General features: G+C 37.5%; 1 protein-coding gene and 1 long non-coding RNA gene across 27 annotated transcripts in view; one reads left to right on the top strand and one right to left on the bottom strand.

Moving 5' to 3' along the window:
• The window catches only part of dlg3 (discs, large homolog 3), a 74,715-nt gene that overhangs the window by 11,589 nt on the left and 44,918 nt on the right, over positions 1-18,208 (bottom strand). For 14 of the 25 annotated variants that reach the window (XM_083560252.1, XM_083560253.1, XM_083560233.1 and 11 more), the window contains 3 exons: positions 10,628-10,784; positions 10,080-10,182; positions 1,490-1,604 (listed from right to left, as the gene is read on the bottom strand). In XM_083560252.1, the coding sequence (XP_083416378.1) occupies positions 1,490-1,604; positions 10,080-10,182; positions 10,628-10,784 (375 nt within the window). Of the gene's footprint in view, positions 1-1,489; positions 1,605-7,523; positions 8,048-9,003; positions 9,894-10,079; positions 10,183-10,627; positions 10,785-17,829; positions 17,917-18,208 lie in introns of those variants that run through there. The other 11 variants (XM_083560248.1, XM_083560249.1, XM_083560229.1 and 8 more) reach the window with 6 other exon arrangements.
• LOC310736724 lies at positions 4,756-13,039 on the top strand. 2 transcript variants are annotated; one of them, XR_014536626.1, is made up of 4 exons: positions 4,756-5,040; positions 10,086-10,149; positions 10,655-10,859; positions 11,241-13,039. It is a non-coding gene; the product is annotated as an uncharacterized lncRNA (long non-coding RNA). The 2 variants fall into 2 exon arrangements; XR_014536627.1 differs by lacking the exon at positions 11,241-13,039 and having other exon boundaries at positions 10,655-10,881.

Genomic DNA, 18,208 nt, shown 5'->3' with positions numbered 1-18,208 from the left:
CAGTGAACATGTAAGAAATTATATACTTCCAGGGCATGGTTGACACTTGCAAGGAATTGATGATACAAATTGATGCATTTGAATTCTTGTAACTGGAATAATAAACACAAAGTGATGCTTCTGTTCACCCTTTGGCCTGTGCTCACACTAAACCCTGCAATCAAGACATCATTCTGTATCTGTAATGTACAAAATATGAACCTGCTTTTTGAATGTTTACACATGTAGCACTCCCACCATAAGAAAACATTGAAATACCGTCTTAGCCTCAGCCCAATAACTGCTTCATACTTTCATTAGCACATTAGGTGTTCATCGGGTTAAGTGTCGCTTTACGCACACGTATATACGCTTACAATTTACACTTTACATTTCTTCTTCTTTTCTTTCTTTTTGAATTGCCAGTTTGCACTCTTTTTTTATGTTGCATCATCTGCAATATTGTATTTATTGAAGGTACAATTATTGAATTATATTTTGCGACCCCCCCCCCCACAATACCGTTTGTGTAACCTGCTGCTGTTACGCAATCATTTCCCCCACAGAATCCATAGAGTATATTTAAGTCTAAGTCCAAGTCTAAGTCTATTTGCATTTTTTCCTCTCTCCAGATATCAGTCAGTCTAATCCACTGAAAGCAGTCACGGGTGGGTTTTTTTGTTTTGTTCAAGAACGTAAAGGTTCCACAACCTTGTAATTTTTCCTAGAAAAAGATACCAGTCACTGAACCGGAGATGCATGTGTTCTCATGACAAAATGTGCAAACATACGACATCTTACGTGGTTAGAACTGTTCGCACAAATAAGGGGGTGATAAACAGACTACTGAACACAGTCATTTTTTATAAAATTTCTATAGGCTTCTTGACTTTGCTTGTGCTTAGCGCTTTAAAAGGAATAATAAATAAATAAATAAATAAATAAATAAATAAATAAATAAAAAATATATATATATATAATTTTTTATTTTTTTTTAGATAGATAGGTATACTATATACACATCACACTCTATAGTGATACACTGCTTATAAAGAGGTAAACAAACATTAAAATGACACGTGTCCTGGACCGTTGCTGTACTGATCTCGAAATAGTGCCACATCTTGTGTGTGTGCAAGTCAGAGATAGTTGTGAAGATGAAAAGGGAAGGGAGGGGGGGCTTTCAAGAAATAGAAACGTGTGAAAGCCTCTACTTAAATCCATTTTATCTTGACCTAAGCAGGCTCAAGCAGAATGATACCAGTCACACCAAAAAGGTGTGTACGGTCAATAAAAGTGTTGCTTGACTACAAATACCTGATGTATGAGGTATAGCTGGCTGACATACACTATCAGACAGGGTGAGGTACAAAGGTTAAGCAAATGAAACGTTCAACCACACAGAGGCTTCCTCAGCAACTCGCCAGCACGAAACGGATTAAACTTATTGATTTTTCTACAACTAGTCACTATTAACCGTAGGGGGATGAACTTTATATGCATCTGTTACCTGACATAGAGGGAGCGCTTTTCACTGGTGCGTAGGGAACCTGACCCAGAACTCATGCTGCTGTTCATCATCTGCTCCCGCAAGTCGTGGATCTTGGACTCAAAACGGCTGTACTCTGCCCGAAAAAAACAAAACAAAAAAAAAACAAACATCAATAATTCATTCAAGAATACATAAGGCTGTAACGATACACAAAATCTAAATTAGGTGGTGTGTCCGTATATTTTGATTCAGCGAAAAGAAGCATTGCCTGAATATTTGCATTAGGTTTCCATTTTCAATGGATTACGACATTCAACAATAATATGTACAGTACAATAACTTGAACTAAAAGGTGCATTAGGTAAGCTTAGACTTGTTTTCCAGGATAAGGTCTACAATGACGAGTTGTGTTTGACACCAAGATTCCCACTCATGTTTATGAAGCTCTGCCCCCATGGTGGTCTGCTAAATGTCTGAGAAACTTTTGCTAAGATCACAGCTTAAGGAATTGTTTAGTTTTTTCAAACATGTTCAACAAAATCTTCCAGGTTATTATAATTTTTCTTTTTTTTTTTTTTTACAAATTAGCAACAGAAAGAATCTACTATTGCATGATTCATTGCCTGATCTAAAGAACCTACAATTACATGGTCCATTCAGACTCTTAACAGCACATCAACACAAAAGCTATGCTTTTGAATGTTTCACAATTAAAAATGCCTAACATTTAACTGCATCCTTTTGGGGGCGTGGCTTAATCTTGGAGCTTTTTCCATTCTGCTGTTGTGCCCTCAGAGTCACATAGCTCATTAGCCCCAGAGCTTTCTTCTTCCACTCTAAATATATAATCCCAGCAGTGATTTCTTTAGTCTGAACTGAATCAGCAATTAAAGGTTGCAGCAGAGTTTATTCCACGGTATATTGTGAACGTATTCGTTAGATTCGGTACACTAATGTTTCAGTCCACTACTCGCCGGCTGTCAGTGTTGTTATATACCCAGAAGCAAAGGTGCTCCAATACACCATACCCTACAAATATAAGGGAATTTTCCTATTCCTGCTGGCTGTATTTACTCATTAATACTGCATGCTTAGGAGAAATGTTTCTTTTAAAAACCACTACAGCCCATCCGGATTTTAGATCAAGGGACAGCTTGAGGGAAAGTGGGTTTGAGTGAGCTTAAATATATAATAACGCACACACAAAACTATGATGAACTGCCCACTTTAATATGCATTCTGTTGCATGTACATTTGCTAGTTTGTACAAAACAAACATTAAAATCATTGTATTACTAAACCCCTAAATGCAAATCAGGATAATTAAAGTCCCTGCCACACAGGACAAAAGGTAAAACCCTGCAGTTAACTGTACACTGATGAACAACTTCAGAAACAAGTAAATAAGAGTTATGGACAGGAAATAAAAGTATGCATACCGAATCATCTGAATACACCCACTTTCTTGAAGCGCAATGAAGACCTTGAACTAATGTTTCGGAGACTAATACATTTTATTTCTAAATCGATACTAAAGCACGAGACTACAAGAGCTTGTGATTAAAATGTGTTGAATCTGTTGACTGTTGTCATTAGTTCAATCAGCTCGTGCACACACATCAAGTAAGTTAAAGTTGTGAAAAAAATGGCAGTCACGAACAAACTGTAGGAAAAACAATAACAGATACTCTTGGCAGATTTTGACTCAGACTCTTTACAACCATTTAAGTCCTAATAAAATATAAGCATATCAGCTAAAAACTATACAACTGTACAAAAAACATATCTACAGTACACAGCATGTCCATCACATGTGGGGCAACCTGACACCATGTACATGAAAGCAGGAAGCCACTTCGGTACCTTGAGATAAACGCATAAGTAAACAGTCTGAACACAAAACACAGCAAAGACATTGTGCTGGATGTAATTAAGGTTGTCATATTTCTTAAACACACTATATAGTCCTTAAATAACACTTATGCATTTGTTTCTATTCTGAAATATTTTCGGAGATCCCTGGGTGACGATTTGAGCAGAGACAATGGGTTTCAGCAAAGTGTGAATATTTTACTCCTTACTTATCAAGAAAAGTGAAGGTGTTGGTCAACATTGTAACAGTGGCTCAAACTTTAACAAAAGCCCACTGTCAATTCCCCAGGTCACCCACTCTGAAGCAGGGGTGTAATGCATTGTCATGATCACAGTCTGTTTAGTGTATAAAATATTCATATTAGTATTCAAACGTGATATTTTAGATAATAGAAAAATCAAGACAATGGATTTAATTATATATGATCCCTGGTACTCACAGGTACACTGGAAATCCAGGATAAACAAGTAAAACTCAAATTTGTATATATGCCAGAAATAAGATTAGAATATAAATCATATAGGAAGCTATAGAAGAAAAACTAGTTCAGAAGTTGACCTTGCGATGATCTTGGCCCTGTTTCAAATCAAGTGCAAAATTTTATCCATTCGTCGATTAGAATAATTCAATATAAATCCAACCAACATTGAGATATCGCACAGCTGTCAACTCCTAGCTCAGTAACACAGACTACATGACTACTAGTGGCTGGGGCATTAAAATGATTTGCTGCTCATCGTCTCTATGTGCTAGAACTGTTCTCAATGAGTGGAGAGTCTGCGTTTGTTTAAAAAGTTGTTGATACAGCCTATATGTGTCACATTATACGGTTATGGGAGGCATCTGCATATGACAAATTGTAATCTCTTGACCAGTTACAGACTGACTTTGTGTACAAAAAGAGACGCACAAGCTGCAACCTTGGTCGAAAAGACGACTGAAGAATCTAACGAAAGTCCTATTTACGAATTGAATGGAAATAAGCGAGTATGTTATTTACCTATTATAATAGACTAGCAAGAAATGCCAGAGAGAGATATTTGGCTAAACTATCACAAACAATGTAACACAAGAAGATCTTTCTGGTGTTAGAGCCAAATATTATGCCAAAAGCATTATAAGACTGCAATTACCAAATAATCATACACACCTCATAACATCTCTAAGCGTAAACTCGAGAGAAACTGGAACCGTATACAGCTTTCTATGCTTACAACTCGTTCAAGATGTACTGTATTACGATGGCAACATCGTGTCCAGGATGCTACCCGAAGAGTCACAACGTCGTTTGTAACAAGCTAGAAGTTTTCATCATAAGCAAATATTTATGTGTTTTTTACATCAGGTACATAGGTTTATTAAAGCAACACCCACTGATCAGGCATAATATAATATAATATATAATATATATATATAATTCGTTGTCAACGAAAGCCGTTATCGTCTCGAGCATTGGACTGCTCAAGTTATGCAAAGCATCCCGTGACGGCAGGATAACACAGCTGCCTGTGAAAATGGCAGCGGGAAAAAGTGTGCGCCCAAGTCATCAGAAACCATTTTCTATTAAAATGCTGCAAGACTGTGAAACCTGCAAGTTATGCAAAGCGGAGTTTGTGTGGCATGGGTGGCACTGGATGCACGAGCACATGAAAAGAAAACACACCGGTGTCACGGATAAAGGAGGAACATCAGCACGGTGAGCACAAACTGTAGAATCCTCATCATGTGAAAATGGTGCAGTTTAATGACGTGCTTCTGTGTAACCTGTTTGCTATCTTCAAGATGTCGCTCGTGACGTCGTGATGGATTCAATTAAAACGACGCTGTTTCTTTCTGTTGTTTTTTTACAGAAAGAAACAGAATTTGTTCTGCAAGTCCCGCATGCACTCCTCAACAAGCAACCACTATAAAGCTTCAAAATGTCTAAATTAAAGCTAGTTAAACTCACTATGTGGCTTTAGCATTTTTTTTAAGTACACTTTTATACACAAATACCCTGAACTTGGCTTTTATATAGTTATAATAAGCAAAACATCCGATATATCTGTATCTGATTAATTAAGAGAGGATAAATAATCATCCGATTAATCGATTATCAAAATAATCGTTAGTTGCAGCCCTAATTATAACATGATGAGCATTGACGTGAAGGACTCTGATTATCTCGTCATCATGGCTGGGAGATATTAGGCAGCAAGTAAAAACATTTTTCTCGAACTTGTTTTAGAAGCAGGAAAAAATGGGCAAGTGTAAGGATTTGAGGGAGTTTAAAAAATTGTGGTGTCTAGACAACTGGGTCAGAGCATCTCCAAAACTGCAGCTCTTATGGGATGTTCCTGGTCTGCAGTGGTCAGTATCTATCAAAAGTGGTCTAAAGAAGGAAAAGTGGTGAAGCAATGCATGTGGGGAGGGAAGGCTGACCCGGTCGAACAGACGAGCTTCTGTAGCTCAAACTGCTAAAGAAGTTAATGCTGTTAATGCTCGAAGGGTCAGAACTGTTTTGGCAGCAAAAGGAGACCAACACAATGTTAGGCAGGTGCTCATAATGTCATGTATGATGTAATTTAGCTCATCGATATGATAGTTAGCTACGTAGATGAGATCAAATGCTAAAGTCCGAACTCTTTGGACCAATTACCCCTCCTTATTTCCTCTAAGCACCAGTGTCTTGTACATATTCTGCTGACTTGGAAAGGAGCCTAATACAACAATACGCAGGAAGATAGAAGTATTTATGAACACATTTCCGATTCTGACTCCCAAAAGCAACTTTTGATAACAGTCTGCCTTGCTCTTACAAAATCACTATTGGTTCCACTACATTTCTGCGACCAAGTGGCTGCATGCAGAGTTGTATTGTACACTGCTTTTTATTCAGAAACGTTGTGCTAAATATAAAACTAAATCCTTACACATCGGTCCTTAAGGTATTTGCGATTTCACATTTATTCACAATCGCGGTTACTTCGCCAATGACTTTTTCAAAACAATTTTACTCGCCTTCCCTTTTCAAACAAATGACTTATTCCAGTGGCTCTTATCTTCTTTTTGGCTGCAATTTCCAGAAATATAGGTTAGATTTTGTTACCCCATTGCTGTGTAAGCTAGTACTGCTTTAAACATTACATTACTACCTGTGCTGCCACTCCTAGCATGGCTGTAACTTCCTCATACACAACAGCTCTCATACACACAGAAAAGCATGGCAGTTCTGACAACAGTTAGACAAAAAAAATGCAATGTGTGTCTTTTTAGTCAAGCAGCACTTTACACTGCTGTGCTAACTAAATACTGCTTATTTTTTCCCCCAAAATGCACTGCTCTCCTCACACCCACTCTCTTTTAGCTTTAAAACAACAAATGTGACGTATACAGCAAAATATTTTATACAAATCTCAAAGACAAGGGTAATTTGTTTTTCCAATGGTTAGTACAAATAAAGACTCCATGAAAAGATTTATTAAAAAAATAAAATAAATAAAAAAATAAAATAAAAAAGTTAAGACAAGTATCCCTCGATCCATTAATAAGCTAAAAACTTCCAGACAAACTTATTTAACTCTTCAGAGGAAACGTTTGTGCCAAACTGTGTCCCCATGGAAACTGCACTGGAACGGTTACTCTACAAGCTCAAAACCATTTGGCTCTACAGTATAAAGGAGGTTAATGTGGAAGAAGGAAATTTATATCTGAAGCTATTAGTGGTAGTTTGTACAAAGAAACTTAACAGTTGTCCATCATGACTGAGTGCAGGAGCAAATAAATGAATGAAAGAAAGCACTAAGTAATGAATGGAAAGATGGAACAAAACTGACTTCCTGTGGAGTTCATTAAGTCCTCTGTATTGAACTTCAATTAGAAATGTCAGGGGGACATTTCCAGGCTTGGGCCAGCAGAGAAGCACTAGGCACCATGCCCAGGAAGACATCTGAGAAGGCACTATTGAAGAACCTCTGCAACTCCTGTTACCCCAGCTGCTCATTGAGCAAGTGGCTTTAACCATATAACAGGACACTAGTCAGACACGAGACGTGCTGATTAGGTCAGAAAAGGTGACACTACCGGTGGAAGTTTATGTTTAAAGATAGAGTACAAAGGAAACAACTTCACTCGCATCGTTGAAACTTGTTATACATTACTCTCTAACCAGATTAATACAATACATCGCTGTATAGTCACCTTGTCCTCAGTCATCAGAGGCCTCCTGCTTCCACACAAGGAAAAGTTTTCAGGACAAAGGTCTTAATAGGTTGCATATTTTTTTGTTTATTAACATATTAAAGAAAAAAAACAAAAGGCTAGTATAGTCACAGCACAAGGGACGAGCCAAACTAATCCGTTTTGTGCTTGCATGCATCTCACCACACTGACGTGGCCCTTTTTCCTACGACAGCATATACCGCGTTATTTTACTCCTTACATGTTTCTCGCATATCTCTCACAAAACGAATGTGGTGAAAGCTTATCAGTAGCACTAGCTCTGGTCCTTTTCTTATCCCCGTATGCAAGATGGCCTATAGTCGAGTCCTACATCTATTCTGGCCTAAATTAATATGTCACTTCTATTTCTATGCAGACTTTCAAGCCCCTGGGAGAGTCCAATTATATTTCAGCTGCATATGACTATTGAGATCAGAGTGAGCATGCTGCAACAGATAACTTAATGCTACATTCCACTCATAGTTTACACCAAAGACTTCACACCAACAAACTCTACCATACAAACTGTTTACTGAACAAACATGAAACATGGCGTTTGACACGACAAGTGCTGTTTATGTCGTTTCTAATGGGTCAAGTACATGAGCTCTACAGATCTGACAGGTAGTGCTCTAAATAAAACAGCAAAAAGAAACCTGATAGTAGCACAAACCAATAATCCATTAATGCACTAATACAATTTTTTTATATATAAAATATTGATCAGGTCACTTCCTGACACACCTGAACGTCTACAACACCTGCTCTGTCTACCAGCTATATGTACATTTAGTGTCGTTTTTCTAAATAAAAATACATTAAAATTAACAAACCAAAACGCGTACGTTATAAACACTTAAAGCATTAAATCGTGCAGTAAAATATAATAAAACGTATATTCATATTTGTAGATTTGTAGCATAAAGGCTAACAGGCAAATATTTAAGGAAAGCCGTTTACAGGGACTAGCTAACGCGTCGTGCTACAAAACTACAGTAACTCTGTTAAAGTTGTTAGCGTTGAAGAAAAATACTACTTATTGGACAAGTTCAAACTTATAACAGCAAAAAAGATAAGCTTTGGAAAACACAATTCTCAATTGAAGTGATAGTAAAATGACAAAAAGACCATTACTTTAACCCGAATAGTGAAACAGCAGAACTAGCCAATTCAATTTCGCCGAACAATGAAGCAGAGCGTTACAGAATGAAAAACTGAACCCTGACTGAAAGCTCAGAGCACAGAGTAATCACACAGCACCGCGTGTCTCTCTCTCTCTCTCTCTCTCTCACTCACTCACTCACTCACTCACTCACTCACTCACTCACTCACTCACTCACTCACTCACACACACACACACACACACACACACACACACACACACACACACACACACACACACATCACTGCCTCAGTACTAACTTATCAACAAGAAATTCATAATGAAACACTGACTAACCACTTTTAATCCTGTATTGTAGTAGTTGAGATTTCCTCGCCCGCCCGGCTGGAGCTCCCTGTGTTTGGTGTAGCCAAGTTACACACACACACACACACACACACACACACCCTATTCAAGCCGCACGGGAAATCATAAAGAAGCTTTAAAAAGCACCGAGATGGAAAGCAAACTAGCAGCGGACCATGTTATCGAGATAAATCCTGTCTCTTTTGTTTGTTCGCCACCGCATTGAATGAGTTTCTAATCAAAGAAGATTGAACAGTTTCGGTCGCTCAGGGTTGCTCCTCCCTTCAGCTCAGTACCTCAAGCCGGACAGGATCACACTCGCAGCGCGGGAGTTGATCTCATGCTGGCGTTTAGATCACGCGGGAAACCAAAAAAAAAAACCCCACACCAATTTAATGTCCAAACAGAAACGCTGTACATACAAACATCAGTGGGTTTAAAGCAGCCGTTTGTCCTCCGTTTGTTCCGATCTCTCGTTCTCTCTCCGCTGTAAAGTCCCGCAGGAGTTGGACGGTGATCCCTCCCCTTGAGAAGACCATGAGTCAGGCAGATGGTGAAGTGCACCAGGCCGCTCAGCACACAGTACACAATACACCAGCACAGCAGCTCCCTGATAATAATAACTCGATCTGAAGCAGCCAATCAGCCGCCAACAACTACGTCCTCGTTTGCAGACTTCCTTTTTTATAATCTAGGCGAGGCTCGAGTCTACCTGCCCTTAAAGAAACACCCCACGTGGATTTATTCCAGCACGGTGACATTCATTCAACAATCCAGCCAAAGTATTGTAAGGGCAGATCTATTCTCAAAACCAAAATTAAGCAGGGATTCCAGATGAGACCTCACATTCACAACACACCAGCTCTCAAATGAGCCTTTCATAAATAATGCACATACCATTCCACCTCACCAATGTGGGGTTTAAACAAAAGTCTTTTGTAAGCATTTAGATCACTGCCTAGCTTGGGATCAGCTCATGTGTCACCTCTCTGTTCATTAAGCCACATATATAGCACATGACTTTTCAAATATAAAACAAAGTAGATCTGAAATCTTTTGTACTGTACCTTCAGGTCTATACTGGGCGATAATGGTGACAGTCTGACCGGCCCTCTTCAATGCAGCAGCAGCTTGCTCGTGAGTGGCATTTCGCAGGTTCACACCATTCACCTGAAACAACATGTTTAATGAATTTAAGTTCAATTTATTTGTATTTATTTTTTTTTTTTTATATAAAAATTATTTAAAATAAAAGGCAAGCATTGTGAGCAATTATATAGTGAATTATTATATAGGCTGCCTCATAAATGTTAAACTACAACTGTATAATGTTAGCCAAATAGGCAATATTTTGACCCACACCTCAAATATACTTGAAGGTTAAAGGTTTATCAAAAATCCATGTAAAGACAATGAATTTAAACAAATGCATGAACAAGTAAGGTCATTTGCTGCAATGATTCTAAACATCCAAACACTAAAGTTTTAAGAACATTACAAAATTCATGAAAGTGCATATAGCACTCATTAGATAGCCCCTTTGTTTTTTTACAAGTATAAATTAGACATGTTTGAGATTTTCTGATGTGCATCTGTGTTATAGAGAGTTACTGACTGAAAGAATGCGATCTCCCCTTCTCAGCTCGCCACTCAGGTCAGCTGGTCCACCTGCCAGGATGAACGATACAAATATTCCTTCTCCATCTTCCCCACCCACTATATTAAAACCAAGTCCTGTGGAGCCCTTGTGCAGTAGAACCTTCCGTGGCTCCCTAGAAAAAATGGAGCAAAAACATTAGGACATGTAGCATGGTTCATGCCAACCAACAGCAAATTATTGGAGACCAGTAAATAAAAAAAATTATGTAACTCTCTTTTTGATGGTGTACTCTATACGTGTTTTAAAAGTATAAAAAAAAAAGGCAGACCCCCTTTTTTACAGTGATGGGAATTCATATTCTATATGATGTTTAATATATAAATTCTATTTAAAACCTGTATTACATATAGCCTTTAACAAATGAGGGTAATATGTTTTAAGATATGAACTATATTCAGTAGTAATCAACACTAATAGAAGTTAAATAATTCAGCACTTTGGTTACAACATGTGTGTGGCAATCCCTCATTTATACACGTTTAAAAATACAATCACTTTTTTCGCTCTCATACACTGCATGCTTAAACACAGTTCGTTCCTTCCTCATGCTTGACCACTTCTGTTTTAGCTCCTGTGACTGGCCTGCAATCAGAGAAACATTCCAGGTTGCCCAGTCCTGGTATCCTTAACCTGAGCCACACTCAGGAACCATCAAAAGCCATACACAAGGCAGGAACCAGAGACATTCATTCAACTTAAAATGTACCACAGACACCGCAAAACTTTGCTTTCCTCAATGTATTGTTCATGTTTTCCATTAAAGTACCTTCATTAAAGTACTTTTAGGGTTTAGTGCTTGGCTTTAAAATCAGCTCTCCCCATATGATTCCTGTGGCCTGTGGTTCTCTTTTGCTAAAAAAAACTATTAATCAGTGGTATTTTCTGATTGAAAGTCTACTTCTCTAAATCTTAAAACCATAAATAATCTTTTTGCTTACAACAAAAGCAGAAAATACTAAATGGGAAGATATATGAAGGTTACTAACAAAGTAATTGCTTAGTGGTATCTGTACAGTGAAAAAAGAGACTATATTAAAATGTATGCCTGTATATTTAACACTGTTTTTTTTTTAGAAATTATACTGTATGTCTGGCATCCTGTTTTGCATGGTTTCCCACATATCTTAATCAGAAGTAAAGTTAAAGCATTGTAACGTCTGGCTACCTTTAAAAGAAACCGAAAAAAATGCATTTGAAGCTTTTATTGCAATTCTTACCTCTATATTTTTAACATCATTTGCATATGTAAAAGTAACATTGCTACCAAATAGAATTTGACCACTAGAAATTAATCATCACTTTGATTAAGTACATCTCTTTTTCCCCCCTTTTTGTGTGTGGAAAACATGAGATAATCAATACGTCATTTAAAAATGCTTTTATCTTTACAGAATGTTTAAGGACTATTCGTTGTTTTAATAATGATGTGATAATGCAAATGCATCATAGACATCTTGTCCATTTCAGTAAACCTCATGGACACCTTGTCCATATCAGTACACCAGTGCTGTTTTGCATGATCTTTGCTGCTAAAACAATTAAATTCAGTGTTTACATGTACAGTATTTATTATTATATGGACAAATCATTTGCACCATCACAAATCTCCTGTGTTGCCGTGTCTACTGTCTCAAAGGCTTAAGTTGGGTTTTTTTTTGCGCTAAATGTTGCACATACTTTATTAGTGTCCAAGTTAGCTTCGCGAGGTTCCAAGATTTGTGTTACCTATTGTTAATTTATGTTGTTTTATGAAACCTTGGTTCTGAGGGAATGTTGATTTGCTTTACTATGTACTGTGCTGTATATGGCTGGAATGACAATAAAAGCCCACTTGACTTAAATCTATGTAACAAAAATCACAGTGACATTCACTGGTGAGAAAATCACACAATTAGCAAGGATTGAATGCAAGTTTAAATGCAATAATGTAACATTTCTCAAAACATACTTATCACAGACTCAATTTGTAATATTAAAATAGCAAGATATAAAAAATGTAAAACTGTTTCATATTTTTGCTTGTTTTCATTCCATCACAATTTATACAGCAACATAATAGTGAAAATTATGATTGTGTCAACAACAACAACTCACTCAACAACATCACTACTTTACACATAATCATTTCTAACTATTGTTTCCCTAACATTTCACAATATATTACACCATTATAGGTATTCTTGTCTAGTGAAACTTGACTAAATATAATAAAATATGAGGTGTAGTAATAAAATGTGTCATTCAATACTTAATTCGTATTTAAGGAAACTTCCTTTGTTTTCACAGAATACTGGCAAATACTGTATATCAACTTTTACATCCATTTCTGCAGAAATCTGGAATGGAAGATCTAAAAAAAAAAAAAAAAAAAAAGCCAGGACGTGCACATGAAACAGTCTTTTCAGTCAAGCGTGTGATTACCTAGAGATCCCGTCCCAGGTCCTGAAGGAGCCGTGCTTCTTACTTTGTCTCTCCATATTAAAGCTCACCAACGGCACAGATGAGGAGATGTTCACGGTGAACATGGTGCCTGACACCAGCTTCTCCACACAGCCTCCACAAAGTATTATAAGCTATCCCCAATCTGTCTATTTCTCTGTCCGTTCTCTAGTATAGCGTGTCTGTCTGCAAGTTTGTGGAATCTCTGACTGTAAAGTTGTGAGAGAAAACAGCTACGTTTTGGCGGTCAGACGCTTGCTTTAACAGGAGCAGAGTAAGATTTAACTCTTACACATCCTCATTCACTATCTTGTGCAAAAACCGAATACTTCTTATTGTCTTTTTTAAAATTAATGCATTTAAATTCTTTGTAGTCATTCTGTGGTTCTGTGTATGAAAAATGCATTCAAGTGCTCATCATGCATGTGTTATGTAACACTTCCTAAATATATTAACTAGCTAACAGGAAGTTTTGTTTCTTCAGATGTTTCCCCATTAAATACATGGTTCATTTTTAGAAAAATTCAAGCCATGAGAACAAACAAAAAAAAAGAAGTGCATTTCAAAAGATTATGAACACTAGTGCTCATCCATATCTTGAAACCTGCATCCCCTTGCTGTATTCATGCTGTTTAAGAATGTAAACAGTTAGGCACTAAGAAGAGAAAACATTTTTATCTGTCTCCCTTTCTTAGTCTGTTTCCATTGCTCCTTCTGGTACATTACTGTCTGTCTCCCTCGGATAATGTTTGTGGTGATTGGCCCCTTCCTCTTGGTCTTTCGGGGCACATGCTGAAATTCCCTAACCTCACTACTGTGGATGAAGCTGTGAGGTTGTTTATTAGGTCATAGTGTCCCAGTGCAATACAGCACTCTCTCTCTCTCTCTCTCTCTCTCTCTCTCTCTCTCTCTCTCTCTTTCTCTCTCTCACTCACTCACTCACTCACTCACTCTGTGTTCACAGTAATTGGCTCTGCTTGGGTGATTAATGGTGGACAGAGCTGACACGTCTTCCCACATACACTGCAATGTGGGAAACACGTTCTATTTGGCACGATCACAGGTCCGTGGCTTTCATGGTTGCCACGTACCCCTTTCTTTATTCCCTCTGTTCTATCTTTTCTTCTTTCTATTAAAGTTTTGAGTTAATACTGTACCACAGTTCTCTGCCACAGAGCACGTGATCTTTTTTCCTAATGTGACTCTGCAGCAGATTGTTCAAGATATTCCAAGCCTTTTGGAGCAGCTAAGAATAAACTAGGTGTGATAAATGATTAACAGTTTAAAATCAGGAGCTTGATTAAAGTTGCCAAAAAAAAAAAAATTGGGGCAACAGTGACTTAGCAGTCCCACGATACATAGAGAAGTATAGTTTTTAGATTATTGGCTATGAAAAAGAAAGGCCATTTTTAAAGTCACTATCGGCTCAGTGCAAAGTTAGTGATTAGTCTACTATGCACTGTATGTGTACTAAGCAAACAGTGATGTCGATTCACCCAATTATTTACCCACATAGACCTTGGTGATGCTAACCTCAACAGGGTTTTTGTATTTCTTATTTTAATGGGCAGTACTGTAGAACAAATAAAGTGCATGGGGAAAAAAAACAAAAGAAACAAAACAGAACACTAGGTCATAAGGATGTAAGCATGCCAACTATTGTACTTTCCCAATGGTTGAATTAGTTTATGTAAATATTCTCTTTTTGTGACTTAACACATATAGCCTAATTTTCTAGGCTCCATGTCTGATCATGAGAATTTAAAGATACAGTCTATTAACACTTTTCCACTGGCTTGGCAGACAGTAGTACCGGTTATCCTGCATGCTGCCAATGTTTCCCTCGTTCTGTGAGCTCTTCCATACACATACAAGTCATTAACAAACATTTAGAATAAGTTTTGATTTGATTTCAATTTCAAGTCTTCAAGTTAGGCTAAATACCAAATGGCTCCCTACAGTATCTACTTTGCATGCTACACAGCACCTAACATGTTGATTTCTAACACATTTACTCTACTGTAAAATCATTTTGTCAAGACAGTTAATCAACTGCTTGCACCAAATACTTAATTTTTTTTTTTACTGAAGAATAGTTATTTTGTTGCAAATGGGTATGACTAGTTGGGTGCCATCATGTTAAAGATCTTATTCAATTTGCAAAAAGATTAAATATCTACCATTCTTACGAAACACACAAAAATTCATTTGCATTGGTTCACCCTATGCGGGGAGAAATGCCACACACATTTAATCTAAAATGAAACATGCTTGGTTTCATTCCAGTATAATCTGTTAATTGTCATGTAGTATTGTACTTCCTCATTCCTATCACCAGTCACCAGGATGTTTTAAGAAAGTCGCAGGACAGGAACGTGACACATTTGGTCAGTACAGAGATAGTTCTAATTTTGGGTTTGTTGGAGAGTCGAGTCACGCTGTGTTCAGTGGAAAAATGTTTTACATGGTCATTTTATTTGCTTTGTGGATAAAGGTTTTTATATCTTAATGTTAAACCTCCCCAGAAAAAAAAACGCACATCCAAATTAATGGGACAAATGCTTGAAGATTTGTGTCTTTGATATGAAGAAATGTACAATAGCAATGAGAACTGTAGCATGTTGCTATAAAATGGCTGCCATTCCATCGAGGGCTAGGCAGAAGATCTCCAATGAATCTCCTTAATATATGCATCTGGCAGCGGCTGTGGTTCTAAGGTGGATCAGATAGACATGCAAATGTATCAGTGACAGGCATGCGGGAAGCACAGATGGCCAAAACGCTGATCTAAGTCCCAACTATGACTCAGTGAGTGTCACACAACCACACACACATACACTGACTCCAGAAGCAAACTGGCAGCAGACAAGGAATAACCACATATTTATATACATAATTCTGCATATTTCATAAACCTTTTTGTAACCTGAATAAACCTGCACACATGTAACCTGAGAATATAGATTTATAGTTTATATAAATTCTGATTGCTTTACAAATTCATGAAGTATTGAAAATGCTTTCAATACACAGTGTACTGAGTGTCAGATAGGGAAACGTATTATTAAATAATTTGTACCATAGTATTGTTTTGGTATGAAGTATTATGATATGATAGCAATGCTAAGGTCAAAATTACTGTGATAACACTATGGTGCATGTTATTGCTTGTCTACACTCACATTTACATGTTTGTGGTGTGTGTGTGTGTGTGTGTGTGTGTGTGTGTGTGTGTGTGTGTGTGTGTGTTTCCTTAGTAAAATCTAAAATTTCTGTGAATCTAAAGACAACTGCAAATATGATTTCATTACACATAAGACCATGTGCATGTGTTATATTTGCAACTTTGTTGTGGTCATAGAGTATCACAGCAGTGGCAGTTTAGTGGTGGTGGGATTTAAACTCAAGACCTTCTAATCAGATGCCCAACATTTTTACCACTGCACTACCCCTTTCCTCAGACAGAGACTATAATTCAGCATTACATATATTTCAGTTAATCTGTTTAGTTCCAGCCCATTACATGACTTCCATAGTTTCTTTAGCTCTATAGGCTCTTTTCAGTTGTACATGCAGGACAAACAAGCAAATGAATACTTAGGTTATTTATAAAAACTGCAAATAAACAGTTAAAATATTCAAATAAAAATAGCATGAATAGAAGCAACATATTTCCTTTAAAACTGAAAAAGAAGTAGTGGACAGGTACAGATAATCAATGAGCACAGATGCACAATGCTGAAAAGAATAATACACAGCAAGTTACAACACATCAAAGGAGAGGAGAATCTAAAGATGATGAAGGCAATAAAGATTATTACAGGCTGAAAATGAGAAGATGAGAGAATCTGCGATTCTGTAGAGTGTAATGTTAAATAAACAACAAGCACAACCTAAAGCCCAGTCTCACAATAACTGTGTCACAATTGAAATTCCATATATCAAAACAGGATATATGTTATATGCATATACATATCCTGTGTAAATCTATTCTATATGTCTTTTGACTTAATAAAAAAAAAGAATTTAATTCAATGTAATCAGATACCATTAAATAATTTTAAGCAAACACTTTTCTAAGTTTAATTATTATAGGATGCTGTTAACTTATATCTATATTTAATTACTTGACTGACTGCTTCAAGTATTGTTAGTAAGAATTTCAAAATCTTCTGTCCAAATTAGCCTTGGCTTATTCACCCCTCCTTTTAGGAACCTCTCTCCTATCATATGACAACTACCAATTATTAAGGATATAACATGTGCTTCCCTCAAAACATGCAAAGCTGCAAACATGGCAGTGTAATACACTCGGAGAAAATCTACCCTGTTCTGCATGCGTAACCTAAAAAACAACTATGTTTGAGTAGCATCATGATGACTGATAGGGAAGCAGCATTGATTCCAACCAAAAGAGCACGGCCAATTTTGCTCTCTTGGCTCCCTGCCATGGATGGCTGTGACATCATCTGGATTCGAACACTCAACATCTTAACAAATGCGAAAGCTTTCATGTTGGACCACTATTGGAGCCACTACCTCGTTGTTTTTAGTTCTGATAACTTTATAGTTTGTATATTCACATATCTGCACACCACACACTCCTTTATGTGACTAAAGTGAGGTGGTGCTGTTGGAGGGTGCAGAAAGGGTGACTGTCAGGTCAGGTTAGCTATGCTGGGGTGGACTAAGCAGAGCAAGAAGCAGTGGGTTAGTACCTGCCAGTCCCCCCTCTGTACAGGTGGGGCGAGGGAGGGCTCATATCGCTGAGAGCTTTTTGGATGACACTGTAAATAGGCTCGGCCCTAGTGAGAGTACAGAAATCACACAGTAAATGGGGCTGGCTCAGACACGGAGACAGCAGACACACAGACAGAGACTTGAGGCGTGGTCAGTACATTAAACATGCATGCAGAGACAAGCTTGTGTGCACACACATATGCATCAGTACAAATGTATACATTTCTCATTCAACAGAGGAGACTCGAGGGCTCTCATGTCCCTGGACAAACTGGCAGCAGTGAGGCCTGGACTGACTCACAGGCTGATCTCATTCAAACAACTGTGGCAGTTTTTCATCATTGAAGGCTGAATGTT

The sequence above is a fragment of the Silurus aristotelis genome, assembly GCF_946808225.1.
Source record: "Silurus aristotelis genome assembly, chromosome: 14".
Classification (NCBI taxonomy): Eukaryota; Metazoa; Chordata; class Actinopteri; order Siluriformes; family Siluridae; genus Silurus; species Silurus aristotelis.
The sequence above is the reverse complement of the archived record's forward strand: the minus strand, read 5'-3'. Positions and strand labels throughout refer to the sequence as shown.